Source organism: Telopea speciosissima, chromosome 2 (assembly GCF_018873765.1).
Source record: "Telopea speciosissima isolate NSW1024214 ecotype Mountain lineage chromosome 2, Tspe_v1, whole genome shotgun sequence".
Classification (NCBI taxonomy): Eukaryota; Viridiplantae; Streptophyta; class Magnoliopsida; order Proteales; family Proteaceae; genus Telopea; species Telopea speciosissima.
The window spans coordinates 5,934,420-5,958,920 of NC_057917.1; the positions used below are offsets into that span (position 1 = coordinate 5,934,420).

The 24,501-nt window shown below is 38.4% G+C and overlaps 1 protein-coding gene across 1 annotated transcript; it reads right to left on the reverse strand.

Moving 5' to 3' along the window:
* Positions 1 to 1,290: 1,290 nt before the first annotated feature.
* LOC122649745 (deaminated glutathione amidase, chloroplastic/cytosolic) lies at positions 1,291 to 22,435 on the reverse strand. Its single transcript, XM_043842985.1, has 9 exons — positions 22,202 to 22,435; positions 21,921 to 22,057; positions 21,669 to 21,797; positions 19,862 to 19,920; positions 8,320 to 8,432; positions 8,090 to 8,182; positions 6,970 to 7,072; positions 1,699 to 1,781; positions 1,291 to 1,326 (listed from the first exon to the last, which is right to left on the reverse strand). Exons 1-9 carry the CDS (start codon positions 22,403 to 22,405, stop codon positions 1,291 to 1,293), a joined length of 957 nt encoding a protein of 318 aa, XP_043698920.1. The 5' UTR covers positions 22,406 to 22,435.
* Positions 22,436 to 24,501: the final 2,066 nt, after the last annotated feature.

Genomic DNA, 24,501 nt, shown 5'->3' on the forward strand with positions numbered 1-24,501 from the left:
AGCAGGGATTAACGCCAAAGTGCAACTATGGAGATCACCCTTAAAATAAAAAAGTTTAAAGATAAGTAGAACTAAGACCGAATACATGGTGTGTAACTTGACTAACTCTAGGACGGATAATGAGGTGGTGAATTTTGGTGAGAGGGAGATCCTACAAAGTGACCACTTTAGATATCTAGGATCAATCATAAATAAATACAGCGACATAGAAGACGATGTTGCCCAGAGGATTAAAATAAGATGGATGAAGTGGAGATATGCGATCAGGGTTTTGTACGATCATCGTATCCCTTAACAACTTAAAGAAAAATTTCATAGGACTATCATTAAACTAGCTATGATGTACAGTGCAAAATGTTGAGCTGTGAATAAGTGTTATATATATATAAACTTTGTGTTGTAGAAATGAGGATGATGAGATGGATGTGAGGGAAAACTAGGAATGATAAAAGGAAGAACATATTAGAGCTGGGTTGAGACTAGCTCCGATCCATGATAAACTTAGAGAGAGTTGTTTGAGGTAACATGACCATGTTCAACAGAGGCCTTCAGATGCCCCAATTCAAAGGAGTGAACTGATTCAAATTAAGGGAGAACCAAAAGAACCAGAGACAAGCCTAAGATAACCATAAGAGAAGTGGTGAAGAAAGACATGCTTCGCTTAGGCTTTGTTCCTAGCTTGACTTCCAATAGAGAGAGAATTTTTCCTTTTAGGTAAAGGCTGGCTACCTCCAATTACTCCTCACATGCCAAGAGTAGACACCAGTCACCAAGAAAATAAGACAGCCAAGATTTTCATACCTGTCAATTTTTTCCCACTATGGTACTAACTTCAGTCGGTGTCTTGCTCAGTTCAAGTCCTCCCTTAAGCCCCTCCCCCCCTTTTTCCAACACCCAAAGAAAAAAAGGGAAGGGGGAGGGGGACCCTTTTCTTCATTGTGCAGTCAAACGGAAGCAGATTTTGGAAAACTAAAAATAATAAAAGCAAGAAAAATAACATTCGCTTACCCAGAAAAGGGGAAATTAACATGCAAAACAAGGTCATAGGAAAATCACCCAAACACATTCAGTAATACATGATAGATATTCATGCAGAATTCTTGCACTTCCAGTGATATATCCAATAAAGTTAATGTCCCATGGTATTAGGAACCACAAAGACCAAGAGGAACAAGAGTTTATGTCGATGGTTCACCCAAAAAAATACAAAGAAAAATGACTTTTAATGCACTTATAGAGGTATTTAATGTTAATTTTCTCCTGTCCAAGCATATTCAGTCCTTCATGCCATCATATTGCTTTCCAGAAATCGAGGGGCTTCCGATGCTGGAAAAGAAAAATATACAAGTTAAGCATAAAAAAAAAATGATTAAGAAAAATAATCGTGAACTAAACAACCCCCCCCCCCCCGGGGAGCTAAAATTTGTTTCCTTACTTTGCTTGTATGTTTATGATGATTCTTGAAAGAGCAAAGAGAATATTATGTCATTAGGATTAGGAAGAAACTATCTCCCCTTTAATAGAATATCATAATGATAATTCCAGCATGGTTGACATGAAATGCTGGATTGCAACCTCCATGCATGTACCACACATGCTAGCAAAGATTCGCATAGTATTATCTACCCTCCCTCCCACAATGGCTTCTATTGTCCTCTTCCTCAGAAATTAAAAATTCTGTAAAATACGGGCATTCACCTCAGATATGGGCATCCGAGTTCTGACCGAATCAATAAGTGATAAATCTATATCAGCTATAGTAATGCCCGTTGATAATCTATCTGAAATGGCAAAATAGAATGATCAGTGACAAATATTGATGTTTCAACCTTCGTTAAATAAATGGCAATGAGAACAACATAGTAGCAGGATATTGAGGACTTATTTTCCAAATAATATTCAATTCAAGAGAAAGCAATATAAAGTAGAACAGGCTAAAGAAGGATTCCACCAAAATATAAGCCTAACACTTCATCAAAAACAAAAAAAAAAGCCTAACAAAATACTAGCCAAGCAACAACAGATGTCCACCAACCCCCCCCCCCCCCCTCCCCTCCCCTCCCCTCCCCCAAAAAAAAAGAAGTTAAAACGAATAAAATAAAGACACGGAATACAACACAGGACGGATCCAAACACATTTCTACCCCTGTCATCTTCCATTACCATTAACCTCGCTGTGTGCATGGAATACATGTCTAGGTAGTGACACAACATTCAGTGATCCCATGAAAAGCAATGCATTGGCCTATCCACCTGAACCCCAATGGCTACAAAGAAACTTGCTCGCTTCTTGATACCAGGAATGAACTTGAACGTGAACAAACTCATGCATGAGTTCAGAAAATAGACAAAAATGTCCATACGCTGATTAGATGCCCAATCAGGTAGAGGCAAAGCTTGACGTGCCTTCTGCTTCTTTTGGTTGCAGATGTCCAAGATCATTTTGAAATTTATAATACAATACATTTTTTCCTGTGATTTTGATTTTGAGCTGAAGTTGTATTTGCTATATTTTTAGGGGTTGTTTTGAGTTTTGGTCTTGGGGTTCAAAGAATTAAGACTCCAGGTTTGGAATTAGGATTGCATTCTATAGCTTTTAGTCTCAGTGTTTAGTTATAGTGCTATTTAGCATATTGTTTGATGGGTTTTAATACATTTCATGAAAGTATCTTACCTCAATTGGATTATTGGGTCTTAGTCAAATAGAAAAATCAAATTTCTCTGGGGTTTCTTTCTATAGGAGGTGGACCTAAAGAGCTAATCTGGTATGGGTTTGGCTAACCTTCTGTAGAAGAATAGTGGATTTTTCTAATTCCCAGTCTCTGATTTTTGTGCGGAGTCTTTTGTACTGGAATGGTTAGGTGGCTGCAAACTGAACTCTCACCAATGAGCACTGTATCTTCGTCCCTCCAGTATCTGTTACCTATAATAGAACTAGGCTTCCCATGATGCAGATCGAACCAGCCCAAGTATTGGGCCAGTTTTGGTCCAGGAAACACTGTTCACGTGAACAGTGTCACAGCCCTTAGTGGAGCCAGCTGGCCTTTGACCAGTCAAGATGCCTTTATATTTTCGAAACTTAGTTGCTTTAGTTAGTTTCTATTTTCAGTCTTTTATATTTTAGAAACTTTAGTTGCTTTAGTTAGTTTCTATTTTCATAATCAGAAGTTAGTACTTGCGATTTTGTAATTAGTAGTTAGTTTCTATTTTTGAAATTAGAAATCTTCACATCAACCTAGTTGTTGATAGCATAGTTGTCATGGCGTCTCCATATCTACGCCATGGCGATATATCGCTGGAAAAGGGGGCATATCGACCACTGATATGGATGCTGTAAGAAAATCGACCGATATGGCCTCCATGGCGCCGCCATGGACGCCATACCACGACATATGGCCATATCGGGCGACATGGTTGTTTCAAATTATAAAACTTAATTTTTTAACAATAATTTTTTTGAACCATTTTTTTTTTTTTAATGCTTTTTCCTCAACATAAAAAAATATTAAAAAAACATCAAACAAAAAACACTAATACACTATTGACTAATACACAATCACATATTCACATCAACAATTTTTTTTATTTTATTTAGATGGGTAGTTTATTAGCTGTATTCACTCAATATAAATTACGTTCTTGTAATTGTTTTTTTGTTTTGTTACTTTTCTAGTCACTTTCATATGAATCATATCTCAACTCTCATGATTTTTCAACTTTATTATCAGCAAGACTATTGCTATCAATTATTTGATAATCCATGATTTCATATACACTAATGGATATTACACTTTCAGGAATTAAACCATAGTAGATTAGTAGTACACTTTCATGTTAATTTTTTATGTTATAGGGTATATATCATAGCATACTAAAAGATATTAAAAATAGAGAATAAAAAATAAAACATGGTCAATATGATCGCCATGGCGTTGCCATGGCGTGCGACATGACACCCCTCCACCGACTTGGATTGCCGTGACGACGTGACAACTATGGTTGATAGTGCTATGTAACCTCATTCAAGGATTATAAATACAAGCTAAGGGGAGCCTAAGAGCTAGACAGTTTTAATTTTGAAAAAAGAATCGATTATGCTTGCTTGCTTGCTTTGCTGCTGCTGCTATTGCTCCCTTGTGAGTGCTTGCATCCTTGTGGATCTCAAGGTGGACAGGGTGGTTGGATTCTCACGACTCCTTGCATCAGTTTATGATCAGGAGGTTCTTCTTTTGTGCTATCAAGCTGCTTCAAGTGCTGCTGCCTTTGAAGGAGATCAAATCAGTCAGTTCCTTCTCTGCAAGTTTCCTTCTTCGTCTCATCCTTCAACCAAGCTCCATTGCTGCTGCCCAGACCTTCATTCCCTGGTTACCTTCTATTTTTGACTATCCTTCTAATTCCATTCCCTCTCTCTCCTGCCCTATCCAGCCATTAGTTTTCTTCAAGCTTTTCAGCAAATCTTCCCCCCCCCCCCCTCTAAGACCTCCACTAAATCCCCTTGTTAGCCCCATCTGACCTGAAGATCACCTTCCACAAGAAATCTCTCTAAACCCATCAAAACCCCACTTTCCCAGCCTGCAGACCAAATCGGCAGAGACAACTGCCCTGCTGCAGATCTGTTTGCCTAATCCCTTGACCTCCCTATCATTTCAGACCTATTCCCTCACCTTACCTGTACCTTAAGCCTATCCACTAATCCACCACTCCAACCCAACCTTAACCCTAACGAACTGAGCTCTTTTTCCCCTGATTTCTGATCCTGTTTTGGGACTGGTTGAATCTTCATTCCTGTCCTACATTATCCCACCTAGAACTTGACTAGAATCTCACTACTCCAACTTGGCATCCCACCAAGGGCTTCACTGCATCTCACAGTAAAAAAGTTTTGAATCTCACAGCAATCAGCAAGCATAGGCTTAACAAATTGTTCCAATCATTGGTCGTGGGTATGATCTCCTACTCTTTGTTTATAACTCCAAGGAAATAAACACAATAGAAAACCCCCAAGTATAGTATGGAGAATCCCTTACAACTTAAATCTTCTTTAATAATACAACTATTCTAGAATATTAACAAAATAAAATCTATGGTTGGATAGTAGCACATCTATACATCTTACTAAAATAGAAATTAACACTAATCCCGTATAGGACTTAGGGCCTGCATGATAACAATTCTGTTTCTGGGCCGAATTTCTGGACAAAAAAACGCGTTTGGTAACGCATAGTAATTTCTATTTCTGGGCCAGGAAAGAAATAGAAACACATGTTATGCACAATAAATTTTGTTTCTAGAGCTTCTATAAATTTTCAAAAAATGCCATTGAATACCCAAAAATTTGGTGGTGGTGGTGGTGATGGTAGAGGAGGAGGTGGCAGTGGCAGTGGTGGTGGTTGAAGTTGCATTGGAAGTGGTATTTTATTCTAAACATGAAATTACTGCTTGGCCCATCAAATTAACCATGTGCTCATTAAAGAGCAACTCCCTCCTTTATTTCTTCCTTTTATTTTTGGGGCAGAGAAGCTTCAAATTGTAGCTTCTTTTTCTCTATTACTCAGCAACTTTTCTTTCCCGGTTCATTCCCAGGAACAAAAAAATGAACCGGTGTTTAAAAACGCATTTCTAGTTTTTTTAACAAAAAAAACGAGAAATAGGAAAACAGAAGTGTTACAAACGGATTTCTATTATTTGGGCTTATATAATTGCCCATTACAATAGAAAACCCAAAAATACTGCTCGTGTCCCATATAACCCATTGGACACTCAAAATTAAAGATATTATTAGTCTATTCTTGGTCGAGTTTGATGGCTTGGTTTGCTGCTGGCCTTCTTGTTCTTTTGAACTGCATCATCGGGCTTCCGTTAACAGTTCATTAACCAGTATAACAGGCAAACAACCATCATTAGAACCATGGAATGGATTGAATCATGGATCATCTCACCTAGCACAGATAATCCAACTTGGGTGTGTGTGGGGCATAGTTCAAAATCTCGCGAAATCTCGATCGAGATTTCGAGAATTTCGACCCCCTCAAAACGAAATGACCTCTCGAATAAAAAAAATACTAAATTTCGATCGAAATTCTCGAGATTTCGAGATATTTCGAGATTTTCTCAAAATCTCACGAGATTTCAAAAATCTCGAGAAAATGCTTTATATAAAATACCATGTTTCGATAGTCTCGGTCGAAATTTCGACCGAGACTGAGAAACAGAGCATTTTTCCTCTTTTGCTTGGTTTTTGAAGGTTTTTACTTATTTCTTCTTCAATCTTCCACTTCCCACTTGAATCCTTGCCGCATCTACGCTGGAATCACTTGGAGAACAAACTTCTTAGCACATCTGTGAAGCCTTTCCACTATTTCAGGTAACACCATATTCTCAAAATTGATTTTTTTTAGGGAAATGCTTGATCAACATGTTTGTTTGTGATGAAATAAATATATGTTAGACACCGGAAGCCGTTCTACGACTTCACAGTGTCGAAATTTTTTTTTGGTATAGATATTATTTATTTATTTTTCTACTTAAAAAATTGGATTTATTTACAACAAAAATCAAAAAATAATAGGGGTTATGTATATTGTATGGTGATGAATTAAATATTAGGGTTCCCACTTCCCACTTATACATTAGGGTTCGACTGTACGTTGCCAATCAATGGTGCACATCCAAAACACCATTTTGGGTGACTATTTTTGCAATTTGAACATTTAAATGTGTTTATATAGCCTAAAATAGGGTTTCCATGAAGTTTCAGGCCTTAACTTGGCCTAAAACCCACCGAAATGACCTATCGAAACATACCAGAAAAAATACAATATTTCGACCGAAATATCCGAAATTTCGAATATTTCGGATATTTCGGTCAGCTCGAAATACCGAAACGAAATGAGTTCTCGAACTATGGTGTGGGGGTGTGTATATAACCAGAGATGAAGCCCCACAACTAGGATCAGAGCAGTATCTCACCTGGTAGCCGACCTACAATTTTCCCCCATGGATCTATAATTAAGGTGTCACCATAACTTTCTCTTTTATCATTGTGCCTTCCAGTCTGTGCAGCAGCAATAACCTAATAAAACATCCATCAGGAACAAATATTAGGAACACAATAACACATAAAATGACTGGTCACAAACTCACAACCCTAAATCCATAAAGCTTAATGAGAATTCTCTTAAACCTCCATTAGTCATTTTTTGAGTACATTCATAATACATATAGAACATCAAAATATGGATTATGTACAAGGGATGGAGAGAGGGGGCAAGTTTCCAATGATAGCATGCTGAGTATGTTTAATCAGTTCGAAAAAAGACTATGGTAAAAAAAGAATAAAAGAGAAAACTGTCCCCAACAATGCTGTATATGGCAAACTTGACTCCGTTGATATATCTGTGGAGTGAGGACGAAAAAAAAAAGCAATCTCTTCACTTGATCAAATAGCTTAAGAGACCAGCTCTTAATTCAAGAAAACGCAATGGTTGCTCCTTCCAGATCATCTGACATAGCAACTCTTATCTTCAAAAGTGCAACGGTTTCATGATATCTAGGGCAAGTCGGTGCATGAGACCTTCAGTGAGTCCTAACTTTCATAATCTCATTAACTGCCTTTCACCAGAAGTCTTAAAAAAATGGTATCTGGGGATTACAGCATAACTGAATCGCTGTCCAACATTAGTTAGCTCAAAATAAATTGATTAAACAGATGCAATATATTCATAAGAGTAATGAGTATTGTCATTGATCAAGTACTTTTCTTCCTTATATTTTGCTTCCAAATGATTAAGGATAGAGTAAAATCTTTAAGATGGCACCCATTCTAACTTTGTGGAAATCTTGTCCCCAGATACTAAGATCAAGTAACACAAACAGTTCCTGTGAATCATATACCCAATTCCTTCAATATTTTTTCATTTGAGAAAGCCATTGATTTCAAATTCAAACTCTTGATATTATTTCTGTAGTCGATTGCTCAATACCCACTCCATTAATTTTAGAAACAATAGCAAAAATGGTTCATAGTTCTCAGAAAATAATCCAATAAAAGAAATAGCATACAAGAAAAGTGTTAAAATAGGCTCCTCACATAGCATTGAGTCTCAATTGCACGAGCACGAAGAAGAATCTCCCAGTGTGCCTCTCCAGTTATCTTTGTAAAAGCCGAAGGTACTAACATAACCTACACCCAGACTTTAAATATAAGGTTCTGATTTCCCTCCCAGTTAAAACAAGGTCAAGAAAACAACAGTGGAAGCACCAAAGCAGTCAAAGAAGCAGAACCTTCTAGAACTGTAAAGCTAAACAATCCATTTAAACCTGTGCTTCGTGCTTAAACCGTAACTGCTGATAAAGCTCTGGAAATCTCAAATCATAGCATACTGTCACACCCAGACGTCCAATGGGGCTCTCTGCTGCAACAATATCCGTCCCTGGAAACTTCACCACTTTTAAGAGTCCAGCACTAAGTTCATATCACACCACTTACTTGTTTTGAAGCAAGAGCTTACCTAGAAAATAAGAAACATTAAATTTTACATGACACATAAATTAGAGGAACACACATCTCATCGGAGGGAAAGAAGCAGCAATCTATCAGTCTATAAACATGGATCAAATGCGGAATTTAAGAACCCACATTTCCAAAGGTTACGGTGCCAAGTAATATAAAAAAATCTGTAGCAGAAGATTGACTTAACCAGATAAACATAACCATCAAATGTTTATTCCCCCCCCCCCCCCCCAAAACCTGCATTACCAAGCTTGTTTTACAGAGTCCCTTGGAGAGCCCAGTGTTACCTACGCGTTAGTTTCTTTCTTTTTTCTTTTTAAATGACGGATAATGTAAGATATTCATGGTCAATAAACTACAGGCCATGTGCAAACAACAAACAAGTGAGAAATAATATGATATTGGAAAACTACAGTTAGAATCATTCAAAGGGCGTACCCAGAGCACGAGGCTCCTGCCATTGCAGGGTCTGGAAAGGGTCATAATGTAGGCAGCCTTACCCCCTTTTGTGGAGAGGCTGTTTCCAGACTCGAACCCAAGACCAATAGGTTATTTCATTCTAACGAACCTTGGTAGAACTAATACTTGTCAGTCTTGAACTAAACATGAGGCACATTTACAATAGTAATAGCAACTGCTCCACTTCTCCGACCACACTTGAGGATTCATTGCAAGCATAATAGCATGAAAATGTTAATCAACCACCTAAATATTCTTGATAAGCAAACATCAAGGAAATCTCATTAACAGGATCTATAAGTCTAAGAGGACAACATTGAGTAAAGTAACACAATAATTTACACAAAACATCGATGAAATATGTAAGGTATTAGACACATGCTCCTGTAAAATTACCAACAAACCTACACAGTACTATTGACTGTTGGTCATGATCTACACTTGAGTCACACTTACTATGAGCAGGGAACAATTGTTCCACTTCTCCTACCTCACTTGAGGATTCATTACAAGCAAAATAAAATGAAAGAAATTGGTTCAAAGGATTTAATCAACCACCAAAAGATTCTTGCTAACTGTTAGAAGTTATCGAGTTGAGGGGGATAGGAGTCGTGATTAGCACCTGGCACTAATCTCGACTCTCTCGCCTCCCCTTCTTCTCTTTTCTGGTTTGGTTTGGATATTCCTTTTTACCCTTTATTAGATCAGCCCTATTGTGTGGTATGTAATTGGTTTATGCCTTTATATATATTGAATAGATTTGGGAAGTTACAACTTAACAGTTGTGACTCCCAGACTTGCAGCAACCTCTACCGCCTCTCTCCTTCTTCTCTGCTTCTTCTCTTTAACTTCTTCTTTATTATGTACATGGTATCAGAGTGAGATCCTTAAGTACTGCTGCACATCCAATCAAGATCATGTTCTACTTCATTCTCTCTCACTTTTCTTTGGCTGGATTGTAATTGACACAAACCACGAGGTTGTGATTACAGTAAGAGGGGGTGTTTTCACCCCTTGGTTTCTTCTACAAGCATCATAATATACTGATTTGTTTGTTTGGAGTTGATTGATCGAATTTTTGGGGGCTGGTATGCTTTTTTAGTTGCTAATATATGTCAATAGTTGCTGGTTCGTGATATTTTTAGGTCTGATCGATTGTTTGCAGTTGCTGATTTTGGTTCTTAAGTTGTTTGTGACGTGAGGACGATGGCAAACACAAAGAATATGGTGACTGAGGTTGTGTCTTCATCATCTAATCGGCTACAAAGAAAAAACTAGAAGGTATTAATAATTTCCAACAATGGAAGATGATTGTTCAATTGGTCTTGACAGGCCGTGACCAACATAATCACTTGACAGAGACTAAGCCTGCAACAGATACATCATGGGATACCATTGATGCACGAATTTTGGGGCAGATGCTGAATTCTATGGAAAATCATATCGTTGATCTTGTTACTCACATTGATATTATGAAGGAGTTGTGGGGGTACTTGAATATTTATATTCAGGACAGAATAATCTTTCCCGTATTTATGAGTTGTCATAGGAATTTTATTGTGCTGATCGGAAGAGCCGTCCTCTGACTCAATACTTTGCTGATTTTAAACAGATGTATTAAGAGTTGAATTCTTTACTTCCTATAAGTGCTGATATGAAACAGATGCAGGGTCAGATGACGGGCTAGCCCCTACTGCTACTTTTGTCTAGATATGTAATCTCACTGCATGTCTCTCATCTTCTTCCCAACCATGCATCATTAATTCAGATGCATTCGATCACATGTCCAGTGTTTCAGGTATATTTTCCTCCTTCCACGATTCTTCTTCCAATGGCACTGTGGCTGATGGTTTGTTAGCAAAGATCAATGGACAATTAAGGCGAAGCAGGGTCAGGAACAACGAATCTCTATATGATAAACAGATCCATTTTGCAAGTTTGTTATTACGGGTAGTTCCTACAAAGGATTGGACTAATGATGTATACAACACTTGAATTCTCAATGCAGATGCTACATAGTTGGTTCTCATCCTTCAAAGACTACAAGTGTAATAGGAGCATCCGTCGACAAAAGGATCACCCTAAGATGATCATCTCATGGCTATTGAGAACGAATCACAATAAACTTTTGGTAAAAGTTATGTCTTGGTCCGAGTGGAGATAGCATGCATGTCCATGGAGTTTTGAAAAATCCAAACATCTCAGAGATAGCTATAGAGGTAGGAATTTCTCGAACGAACTGCACTCCTTTGTATACGTTAGGAGTCCATTGATGAGAAGGGGCTGGGGAAAGCTTGAACCCAATTCCTACAGTGATGAATATAAGCGCAATTGAAATTCCTAGGGAGTTATACATTTGAGTATTGATAAGACCATTCACTATTTCTTGAATCTCGATTTCTCCCCCGGAGGAACCATATAGCCAAGAGAAACCATGAACCAGAATAGAAGAACTTGCCTAACCCATGAGTAAATATTTTGTAGTAGCCTCATTAGACCGTACATCTCTCTTGGTATATCCAGATAATAGGTAGGAGCATAAACTGAAACATTTTGGAGCTACAAAGATAATTATTAAATCGTTAGCACCACATAAAAACATTCCTCCTAGAGTAGCTGTTAATACGCATAACAGAAACTCTGTTATAGCCAATTCTGTACATTCAATATACTCTACGGATAGAGGAATACATAGAGTTGAACATAGTAAAATAAGAAATTGAAAGATTTCGTTGAAATTGTTCACTTGGAAATTTCCCGAAAAGCTAATCATAGGTTATTCTCTCCATCGGAACAATAGGGCCATTATGCTCATTACTAAACTTGTTGAAGAGATGAAATATAAGGTATATCTTTTTTATCAGAGGTTGAATCGATCATCAGAAGAAGAATTAGACCAAAAATTAGGATACATTATGGGAAAATGAAACTTCCATGGAAGAGAAGTAAATGACTATTCATCCAAATTCTTCTTTGACTTCGTCTTCCGTTCTTTACCTACCAGAATTTCCTTTTAATCTCTTGTCTGTTAGTAAACTTACTAAAGCATACAATTGTTCAATAATCTTTTACCCTAATTCGTGTGTTTTTCAGGATCTTATGACGAAGAAGATGATTCATAGAGGACGTGAATCAGGAGGGCGGGTTGTATCTACTTTAAGACTCTCCTTCAGTTGCCTGCTCAAGTGTTGTCTCTCCTCACCAAGTTTACTATCGTTTTTTAGTTCTCTTTTTAGTTTAGAGTGAGAGCGTGTCTGTTTAGAAAGGTTTATCGTGTGAGTTATTCCCCTAGAGTCAATAAACGGTATCCGCACCCTTTTACTTTAGTTCATTCGGACATGTGGGGTCCTTGGCTAGTTATTTCTAAGTTGGGATTTAAATACTTTGTTATTTTTGTTGATGACTATTCCAGAGCCACTTGGCTTTATTTGATGAAAAGTCGTTCTGAATTATTCTATATTTTTTGTGCGTTTGTTGCTAAAATTTAGACTCAATTTAATACTCCTAAGAAGTGACAATGCCAAAGAATATTTTTCTGACCCATTTTCTCGTTTTATGGTTCAACATGGTATGATTTACCAGTCTTCTTGTCCAGATACACCTCAACAAAATGGTCTAGCTGAACGGAAGAATAGACATTTGATGAAAGTTACTCGGTCTCTTCTTTTTTAGATGAAGGTGGCTAAGCCATTTTGGGTTGATGCTGTTCTGACTGCATGTTATCTCATTATCCGCATACCTTCCTCCGTATTATGTGGTGGTATTCCTCATTCATTATTGTTTCCCTCTGAACCTTTATTTGTTTAACCTCCACGAGTTTTTGGGTGTGTTTGTTTTATTCGTGATCATCGTCCTAGGTTATTGAAATTAGATCCCAAAGCTCTCAAATGTCTCTTTCTTGGATACTCTAGTACTCGAAAAGAATATTGGTGTTACTCTCCTGACTTGAATAAATACTTTGTCATGGCAAATGTTTCTTTCTTTGAGTCATGTCCTATAAGTATGACTCATTTGTTATTTCTGAATTAGATGATAATATTCCTATCTATATTGTTCAACATGATGTTTCACAAGCTCCTTCTGCTCCACAGCCGCGTCCTCCTCCAGCTATCAAGTCTGTTTACAGTCGTCGTCCTCAAGCAAATCCTGCACCCCTCGTCTCTCCGGCCTCCACCATATCATCTTCATTTGTTGATCCTGAGCTAAGTATTTCTTTCTCTGACCTTGATATTCCTATTGCTCAGTATAAGGGTGTTCGGAGTTGTAATCAACATCCTCTTTTCAATTTTGTGGCTTACTCTGGTTTATCTTCTTCTTTCGATTCATGTCTTTCTATTGTTGCTTGTCATCCTATCCCTATGTTTGTTGCAAAGGTATTGTCTAGCCTTGGCTGGAGGATAGCTATGGAGGAGCATGGTTCAAAATCTCGCGATATATCGCCGATATTTCGGTTTATTTCAGATATCTCGACACTCCCGAGATAAGATGACCATACAAATGAAAAAAGTCCAAATTTTGGAATATTTCGTGATATTTGGTCGAAATTTCATGAAATTTCGGTATATTACTTAAACAATGTGTATTTAACAATTTATACATCGGGGTCCGACCGTATACTGCCAATCAAGGGTGCAAACCCAAAACACCACTTTGAGTTCATTTTTGCAATATGAAGGTCTAAATATGTTTATTTAGCTAAAATAAGGGTGTACATGAAGTATCAGGCCTTAATATGGCCAAAAACCCACCGAAATGGGTGCCGAAATATGGCAGAAAAAATACCATATTTCAGCAAAATTTCGGTATATTTCGAATATTTCAGATATCTCAACCAGCCCGAGATACCGAGATATCGTGAGATTTCAAACTATGTGGAGGAGGAACTATTGGCCTTGGAGGAATATCAAACTAGGGATCTTGTGCCCTTACATGTGGGTAGGTCTGCTATTGGCTTCTGTTGGGTTTATGTTGTTAAGGTGAATCTTGATTGTTCTCTAACTCGTTTGAAGGCTAGACTGGTGGCTAAGGGGTATTCTCAGGTATATGGGGTTGATTATTTAGATACTTTTTCCCCTATTGCCAAACTTGCCTCTGCTCGCATTCTGGTCTCTTGCAGCTTCTCATCATTGGTCGTTATACCAACTGGATGGTAAAAATACTTTCCTTCATGGTAATCTCCATGAGGAAGTATATATGGAGCAACCCCCTAGTTTTGTTGCTCAGGGAGAGTCTAACCTAGTATGCAAGCTCAAGAAATCTTTATATGGATTGAAGCAGCCCCCTCGAGCATGGTTTGGTCAGTTCAATGAGGTTGTACTTGAGTTTGGCTGTCACAATGTAATAGTGATCATTCAGTGTTTTATCATCAATCCAGGTGTAGACACCTACTTTTTGTCACCCCCCTGGCGATGACGATACATGGAGTACCGGCAATCTCTGTCTCAGATACCAAAAAACAAATGATAATAAATAATCATAATAAAAAACTAGACTGCCTAGGTCCCGACCCATGAAGGTCTATTGGATCAAGCCCATTGAGGGATTAATTTGGCAGGGGCAAAATGGGAAACAAAAAAAGAAAAAAAACAATAAAACCTAAACCTATTTAAGGGGGAGGGTAAAAAAGGAAAATAAAAAAGAAAGAAAGAAAGAAAACCCTAACTGATTGAAGGGGGAGGGTAAATATGGAAAATAAAAAGAAGAAACAAAAGAGGGAAGGGGTAAAGTGGAAAGAGAAAAAGAAATATCTAAACCTAGTTTGGGAAAGAGGGTAGAATAGGAAAATGACCTAAACCCTAAGTGGATAAGAGAAGGCTTTAAAAAGAAAAGAAAAAAGAATTTTCAAAGGGGGGGGGGAGAGCTGTCATCCAGGAGAGAGAGAAGGAAAAAGGGGAGAAAACGAGGAAGTTAAAAGAGGAAAATGGGTCATCGTCATGAGGAAGGGAACACAGAAAAAAAAAGGAAAAAGGACAGAGAGCAGAGACCGGAGTGACAAAGGGGGGAAAGAGAGGAAAAAAGAGAGATTCATGGAGAGGAAAACGGGGTGAAAGGGATTTCAGAGAAAACGAAAAAGGAGGGTCTAGATCGTCGTTCGGAAGAAAAGATCAGAGAGGGAAAAGGGAGAAAGAGTAGAAGAAGACAGAAACACACAAAAAAAAAACGGATTGAAAAGGGAGAGAAGAGAGATTGGATTTTGATGAAATGGGAACCGAGACAGAGAGCTGCGAGCTTCCCTGAGCCAGGAAAAAGGAACTGCTGCAATCGATCGTGAATCCTTCTCTTCATCCTCTAGTTTTCTTATTTTATTTTCTTATTTTTCTACTTCATTTTGCTTCTGCTATTTTTCTTTGAGTGGATTGTAATCATCCCTTCCCCATTTCAACCCCCAATCTGTAATAAGTTCTTTATCCATTGATCTCAAGTTCACTGCCGGCTGCACTAGGGAGCTCCAAGAAGACCCGCAGGTATATCCTTCTTCCCTATTTTATTTCCCTTATTTTATTTGATGTGAATAAGTCTGTCCCTGTTTCACCATTCCATCTCCTTCTTTCTTTTTATTGTTCCTTCATGAGTCTGTGAAATACTATCATCTGCTGTGAATTGCCTTAACCTCTTCTTTATTTTCATTTTGTTTATCTATATACTGCCATTGCTACCATATCCCTACCCCTTTGTTGCTATGCATGATTTGATCTCTGTTTAGTACATTTCATTCCATGTCTTCTTCATTCGAGGTTATTTCTGTTGAATGTTGAGGTTCTGGTTTACCTCTTATTATCTGTTCTTGCTGGTATGCTATGCTCTCAACCCTGTTAGGCTCTTGTTATATTCAGTTTTAAGCCATGACCATAGTCTCCTGCTTCTAATACTCTCTTTTGTATGTGATATGGCTGCCATCTTCTTGATCGGTTTTGACTCTGTTTATGATTTGCAGTTAATGTCGTGTTAATCCGATTTGGCTTTGTTTGAAGTCCGTTTCATTGGGCTGGTTGGATATTAGATTTGGTTTCTCATATTATTTGGTTTTAGGTCTACGCTTGGCCAGATTACTTTGAGAAAGAAGTGGGATTTTGTTTTAAGTATGTGTTTTCAATCCCAATCTCGGTTCGGGTTTAATAGCCAAATTCTAGTTTGGGTTAAATTTCATGGATATAATTGCAACATTAGGTGTCACATGGGGTTTGTTGAGTATGGTGAATTGAGAACTCCATCTGTTAGGGTCATTCTAGTCTTTAATAAAAAGGATTTTTGAATGGGCCGAGTTCCTATTGAACCAGGTTCCGAATACAACAATCAAATTTTGTTTAGTCTTAATTTTGGTTTGGGGCTTATTTGTCATTTGGGCCTTTGGGCCCATTTCTAGGTCAATGTGGCCTGAATAATATTTTGAGCAAGGATCCATGCTATGGGAAGGTTAAAATAATTTAGGTTTATGGTTTTCAATGTGAATGAATCTGAATGTGGGTTTGGGCCTAGATTCAGGCTGGGCCTCCAGTGTTGATAAGTCAATTAATCATGATTCGGGTTTGAGTTTGAAGCTATGAGACATGGATTTGATTTAATTCGGATTTTGGGTATGGGCTGTATTTCCAATTTAGGCCCATTTCGATTGGGAGCCAATTGACCTTGGCCTTGGTTTGGGAATTGACCCATCAACCAAAATTGGATCGAGTGGAGAGTTTGGGGCCCATTTGATTTGGGTCTGAGTGCGTTTAGTTTATAATTTAGGATTAAATAAATATACTCCCCCGAATTCATTCAATTTCGAATCAAGGTTATGGGTTTCCAAATGATTTTCAAAAAAAACATCTTGGGTAGAATATAGGGTCTTATGTGATCTCGACATCATGCCGTGAAAACCAATGAGGCTATGACTTGTATCGGGATTTTAAATTCCAATCCTTCGGCATAGTTCTCATGTTGGTCCCCCACCCCATTTCGGATCACTTGAGACCCTGTTTAGGAATCGTCTGGGTCGTGGGCGTCCAAGCACTGGCCTAGTGATCAGTCATGGATTTAGAGTGTGTGAGAGAGAGAGTGCCCACCAGTGGCCCGAGTTGAAATACGTTTGATTTGGGGTTCCCTTGGGACGTAGATGCACGATCTTTAGGACGGGAGTTGGGCTAGCCCGTCATCTAGCCCGTGAATGTTTTAAAAATCCTCATGATGTGATTAGCTAGATTATTTTGCTCCATGCTCCATGTTCCATGCTCCATGCTCATTGTCCTGTATTCCATGCTCCGTGCTTAGTATATCTTTGCATGTTTAGTGTAATGCTTAGTTAGCTTAATCATTTGTCTAATTATTTTTACACTTTAGCCTAGAATAATTTAGAAATTTGGTTCAGGTTGTAAATCTTTGTACATAGATACCTAGTCTTAGGTGCCCAGTCTAGAATAACTAGTTTTAGGGATTGCAAGCAAGCTTAGGCATAACAATGGTCTAAAGAAGGATGACCGGCTCTGGGCCGGGCGGACTGGGTGCCTAACACCTTCCCAGTCCGAAACTTGACACTTACCCATTGACCTAGGTAGACCTCAACCTTATCCAATGAGTCATTAGTTTCTCCCCATTCGTGGGAGAAATCTGAGGGCCCTAGACCCTTTCTAGGTGGCGGCTTCCTACCGAACCGTTTACCCTCTTAGGAGGAATTAGGGTCCTTGATTTAGGTTTCACCGGCGAGACCCGGTTCGTATTGAGAAGAACCAACCCCCTGTCGGGCGGAATTTGGATTTTTCGGAACCCTTGGTTCTTACACCAGTGCAAGGAGAAAATTTCTCATAGTATATGTAGATGATATTGTGATCACCGGAGATGACTCTAAAGGTATTAAGAGTTTGACGACTCACAACATAAGTTTCAAACTAAAGGTCTGGGAAGATTAAAATATTTTTTGGGTGTGGAGGTGGCTCAATCAAGGAAAGGCATTTCACTTTCACAACGAAAGTACGTTTTCTTGATTTGCTTACAGAGAGGAGGATGTTAGGGAACAAACCTCTGGATACTCCAATGGATCCTAACATAAAGCTTACAATTGATAGTGGTGATGCTCTAGATGATCCTGAGAAGTATCGAAGATTAGTTGAAATTTTGAATTACTTGACTGTGACTCGACCTATGTGGGTCAATTTCTGTCCTCTCCTCGGACATCTCATTAGGATGTTGTTATTCGAGTTCTAAGATAACTCAAGAAAGCTCCAGGGTGTGGTCTGTTATACTCTGATCATGGACATAGAGGAATTGAGGGCTTCTCAGATGCCAATTGGGTTGGGTTTCCTACTGATAGAAGATCGACTACAGGTTATTGCACTTTTGTTGGAGGGAATCTTGTGTCGTGGAAGAGCAAGAAACAAAGTGTAGTGGCAAGATCCAGTACAGAGTCTGAGTATCGAGCCATGGCACATGTAACGTACGAGTTGATGTGGGTAAAGCAGTTGTTTGCTTAACTTGGGTTTGAAGATCCGTCTCCCATGCAACTGTGGTGTGATAACCAAGCTGCAGTTCACATTGCATCAAATTCAATGTTTAATGAAAGGACGAAACACATTGACGTAGATTGCCCCAACAAGGGATTATTTCTACGAGCGATATTCGAACAAGAGAACAACTTACAGATGTACTTATGATGCAGATCTAAAGACTTACATCTGTAAGAAGAGGAAGAAGTCCAAGTAGCTGTTTAGTATTTAGTTTATTATTTTAGCTTCCATACTTATTTTATTTTGATGTATTTTTTTTTAAATTGAACCGGGTCCAAAGCTGCTGCTCCGCAACTTGTCTTCTTTGCTGAAGATATTTGTCTTGTGTTTGATCAAGGCTAAAGGAATCGGTGTTTGATTCGATTGACACCTTGCGGTGGGAAGCCAGGGTGGATCGTTTTGGTTCTTCATTACATCTCTATTGTTATTCTACTGTCAAGCAATCTGATATCAAGGTTCTCTTCATCAACTAGTAAGCTTAATTCACAAACCCTAGATCTCCATCTCTTTCTTTTGAAGACCTCCATTCAATCCAGCCACTTCCAACCGTGGGAATCCTCCCAAACTTTGGTCAAGTGCTGTACTGCCTCATTGGGAAACTCAATCCAAATTTGGGCTGTTTCTGTCCAGCCAAACCCTAGCAAACCTATTTTCACCCTTCTAAACCCTAACCCTAATTTCCCTATAAAATCCCTATTAGCTTGCTGCCGATTCTATTTCTACCACTTCACTTGCTGAAATCAGGTTATTACATCCTTAAAATCAGTGAGACAACCTCCCTTTATTAACCCTAACCTCCCATATCTTGCTTCCCAATTATTCCAACTTTAACCAAATTTCAATTTCCCTGATTTGAACCCTAAGTTGAACCGTCCTTTAAGTAAAGATTCTGGTTTGGTTTCTAGTTTGAGTACATCAAATCTAGGACACATTAGTTTACAAAGTCTCTAGGAAGTGGGAGGATTAATTATATTTGTAACAAGCTGGGCATGATTGACATCTATGCTCCATCTTGACGAAGAGTGTTAGAAGTTATCGGGTTGAGGGGGAGACGAGTCGTGATTAGCACCTGGCTCTAATCTCGACTCTCTCACCTCCCCTTCTTCTCTTTTCAGTTTTGGTTTGGATATTCCCTTTTATCCTTTATTAGGTCAGCCCTATTGTGTGGTTATATAATTGGTCTATGCCTTTATATATATTGAATAGATTGGGGGAGTTACAACTTAACAGTTGTGACTCCCAGAGTTGCAGCAACCTCTACCGCCTCTCTCTCCTTCTCTCCTTTTCTTTCACTTCATTATTATTTACACTAACCAAATATTGAGTAAATCTCATGAGCTAGATATAACAATACAAGATGATAATACTGAGTAGAATTACACATTAAAAGAATATTTAAGGTATTGGGTACCTGCTTCTGTAAATTTACTCTCCTTATACACCATTCCACCAGGAACATCCACATCAAACCTTCAAAGAGAAAGAAAGACCTTACATAAAGCTTATTATGTTAATGAGAGTCTACAATAACAACTTATAACAGCAGTACTAATCTAGATATGTAAAGGTTAGTTTACAAATTCAATTCATACAAAGCTAAGGGTATAAAGTAGTTGGATCATTTAATTAGTGATACTTAAATATCCTCAAAATTCTTTCTTGGTCTTGTAAAAGTAGGGTAAATTTATTGAAATCAAGAAGAAAAATAAAGGACATAGAAGATGAGATAGCCCACAGACCTAGAAGGAGACAAAGCTAGCATAGGATCCCCTCCCTTCCCAAGGGAGCATGCAAAGTCACCATACACTGATTGATCTATTTTCCTGGTTGCTGTGTGTCCAACGGATCACATAATTTTTCAAGGCACCAAAAAATAATGGGGCAGCTGAACTGGGTGATACAGCACCTCAACACAAATAAAAGGAAAGAAGAAATATATTCAAAATTCCAAGATTTTTGTTTGTTCGAAAGTAATACTTCCCATTATTGGATTGTGAGATTTCCTATTTTTGTAGGGAAAAGCGGGGTAAGGCTGCATACATGGTGACCCTCCCCAGATCCCGCAGTGGCGGGAGCGTCGTGCACTGGGTACGTCCTATTTTTTAAAGCTTGGGGAGGCAGGATTTTCTTCTCCTTACCAATTTATTTAAAAATTAAAAGAAAAAAAAGAACATAGTGTATTTGGAGTAAGGTCTTCACTTTGATAGGTATTCAAAACATCCATATCTTATCATGATTTGATTTGGGAGATACTCTAAACAATGATTTAATCGACTATGAGTGCTGGACATAACCACACCCAACAACTTGCAATCCTACCACTCTTTCATTCAATACGCTTGTTTTTGCAGCCAGAGTTCAGTTCTTTTGCTAGGACAATCAAGAAAGTTAGCAAGTTGACAATTAATTGATGCTGAAAATGTTCATCTTCTCATTCTCAGTGCTTTAAATTCTGAGGTTGGGCTGGTTTTTACTGAGTGACGCCAAGTAACCCTGAGAGGCAGCTAAGGTTATGGAACAGGCAGAGATTCAACCAGAAGGGTAACAAGCAAAGGTATTCTGAGAAATGCTATGAACATGCATATAGGATTGCTTCAAGAGCTAAGGAAAAGATTTATGTGTTCTGTCTATAAGCATTTTAGAAAACTTATCTGACACTAGAAGACAGGCAATCCTTTTCTGTAGAATCAACACAGTGTCTTTCCTGTAGAACTCGTTTCTAGGCCCCGTATAACATAGGAGGCCACTTTTTGAGTAACAAATCACTAACTTATAGTTTCCCATCTCTATCTTTATCCATCCTTGCCAACCAAAAGAAAGTGTCATAGCATAACCCTCCCCTCTGGAATATAAATCTTCCCAAATTCATCAATCATCGCCGGGACCACCTAAGCCTCACTCCCACAAAAAATGGTCAGTAGTAACATTTTTTTCAGTATGGTCTGCATTTTCAGTTGCTTCCCACAAGCATAAACTTGTTACGGACGTAATAATCACAAATAGGATACAAACAATCTTGATTGGAGGTGTAAATGCTGGGGAGCAAGGAAAGGGAGTGGTAGAAGCAAATCCACATATGTTGGAAAGAGGGAAAAATAAATTTAGATACAAGATTAAGTATTGCGTGGTATTGAGAGGGAGGGGGGGAATAGAGCATAATTTGCCTCCAAATTTATAGGGCAACATTTCAGTGAAAGATGAGAGTCAAAGCATCTCACAAATGTATCTTTCGATAAGTGCTCGTAATGTTGCCAGAATCATCAACAATGACATGCGTATTAAACAGGTGTGAATCGTCGGATGCTTTCTCTTGGAAGCCTCCGAGTGACAACCAAATGTTGGATTCTCTGCAATATATAATAAATTGCAAATGAATCACAGGACAACCATTTGCAAACATAAAAGAACCCGGAAACCTCAAAAGGGAGGGAAGAAACTAAGCGTAAATTAAAAAGTTATTGGATATTGACCTAGCAAGAGCACAGTATCCTTGCATGATGGGGCCATCTAAGCTCTCTGCGATCTTCAGAGCATCTCCGTCTCTGGCACCCATGTAAGAGAAGGTTTCAGGGAAGAAAATCATTTTGGCGCCCGCAGCAGCTGCCTCCTTGACGGAGTTAAAAATCCAAAGAATCTTATAAATCAGAACACAAATTCATGCGCGACAAGGAACTCACAGGAGTAGATGGATTCGCATCTCTCTCTTTCTCTAACCTTGGAAAGGGGAAAAAAAGAGGAAGGTGAAATTTACCTTGACGAGGCGAGCGCAGGTGTTAAAATTTGCAGAGAGATCGTTGACAGAGGTCATCTGGACAGCGGCAACTCTCACTGTGTTGGCCATGGAGGAGGAGGAGGAGTGCTCACAGACGAATGGACGGAAACGAATCGAATGGGGACGAAGAACTCTACGGGTGATGTTTGGAGTCAGGCCAACTCCCATGAACATCGTCTTCATCAAATAGCACGCGAGGATCGGCCCGATTCTTGCCAATTTCAGGTTCTCATAAAAGAGTGATATTATTGGGATTTAAAATTTTAATAGTGGGACCAGCAAACACGCACGTGATGTACTCTTAATTGGAACTATTTCACCAATACAAGGTGGGGTACAATCGTATCGATGGATCGAGATCCTCTATGGTGTGCTGCCCGTAGTGGCCTGAGCGGTGTAGACTTAGCCTCATGCGCAAAGATCGCCTTACCCCCTGCCCAAACGCCTTACCCGAGCAGGGGTAAGGCGGTCATTACATGTGTGGCCCAGTCTGCACCACATGGGCCGCTACGGGCACCTACGCCGTAGAAGATCTGAATTGTCATATCGATACGGCAAAATGCTAATACGAATCGACCATAAGATCCAATACCTCTTTTAAAATCATGCGTGGAAGTGGAACTATATTTTTCCTATAATTATGGTGTAATAACTCAAACTCTCTTGTGCAAAACTTCTTTTATAATTCTTCCATAACTCTAAATCTTGACCTTTCTTTCTTGGTGGTATTTTAAAATGTCAAAATTGCCCCTTGTTTTAGGTAAAAATTAACCCTAAGGGTGACTAAAATAATCTCACATCGGTGAGTGCGCACGGAGTCCTCACTCCCCCATGAGATCTTTTAAAACTGTTAGGACAACATTAAAAAAATGAATAAAATTTAAAAGAAAAAAAAACTAAGTATTAGAGGCTTTACATACATACATATTTAAATTAATGAATCTAATATAAATATTCTAAAGAGTCCAACCACATAGAAGTTAAAAACCAAAGCTCAATCTAAATGAGAAATGGAAAAAAGAAAGGATGAAGGAAAACAAAAGGAAAAGGTGAAGTTTAAAAAAAAACTAGAGAAGGAAGAACCAAGTGAAGAACACAAAGAAGACAAGGAGGAGATAAGAAATGTTGAAGATCTCAAAGGAAAAAAAGGAAAGATTAGATCCTAAGGAAAACAATTGGAGAGAGAGAGAGAGACAGATACGCGATGATGCAAGAATAGGGCTTGTAGGAGGAGTTGCGAGAGAAATTGAGGGATAATTAGGGATTTCAAAATATGAAGGGATAAAGAAGGCTGAAAGTTTGGATTTATGGGGATTAAAAAAAAAATTTAAAGTAGGGAAATTTGAGTAATTATAAGACAAATATAATGGAGTGATAAAATTATCCCCTTAAAAAAAAAGATAAATAAAAGGTACCTATGGTGAAGAAATAATCTCTTCAGCCACAAGACGCAACCCTCTCATTAGACTGGTGAAGAGTATTTCTAATCTTTCAACAATAGTGGGTGTGAGTTAATGATCCTAGAATTCAGTTACAACGTTAAATCACCATCAATGAATCTCTTCCACCTAGAGGGTGTAGACAAATTAGATCGAAAGGCAAACATATATGAAATATATTATATTTAAACTCTACCTCTGAACACTCCAACTCCTTTAGCTAGTGAATCAAAAAATTGATCCCATGACCTCTTAGAAGCTCTAATAATGTTTACAGACAAAGGTATCAATCACCAACTTCATAGGTAGTTTGTCTTGAAGAAGATCAAAATTTGGATAGAAGAATCCCTGGTATGTACTCATTACTTGACATATGACAAGTTAGATGTTGGTTAATATTGTGGACAGGTATGCCTCAAAGCCTCGTTCGCTGTCAGTTTAACCAGTGAGGTGGCATATAGGAAAATAGCTTTATAGAAAAACCAGAACTATCAAAGGGTGCATGACAAAACATGAACAGCCGGCAAAGTACAATGACACTTGGGCATACATGAGATGGTATACATTTGAGAATAAAATTTTAAAGGTTGACCAATCTAGAATATTTTCTAGATACTCCACAACCATCAACCTTCCATGTGGAAAAATATAATTTTGTAGAGAAATTGTGTGGTCTATGCATGATAGAAAACCACTTGCCTTACCCCGTTCCCTCCCCCCCCCCCCCCAACAAAAAAAAAAAAAAACCAATTTGCCTTAAATTTTTGTAAGAAAACAAATATTTTCCACCCAGGAACTGTTGTGGTGGTCATAGTATTTGCCACGTGATGGATTAGTTAG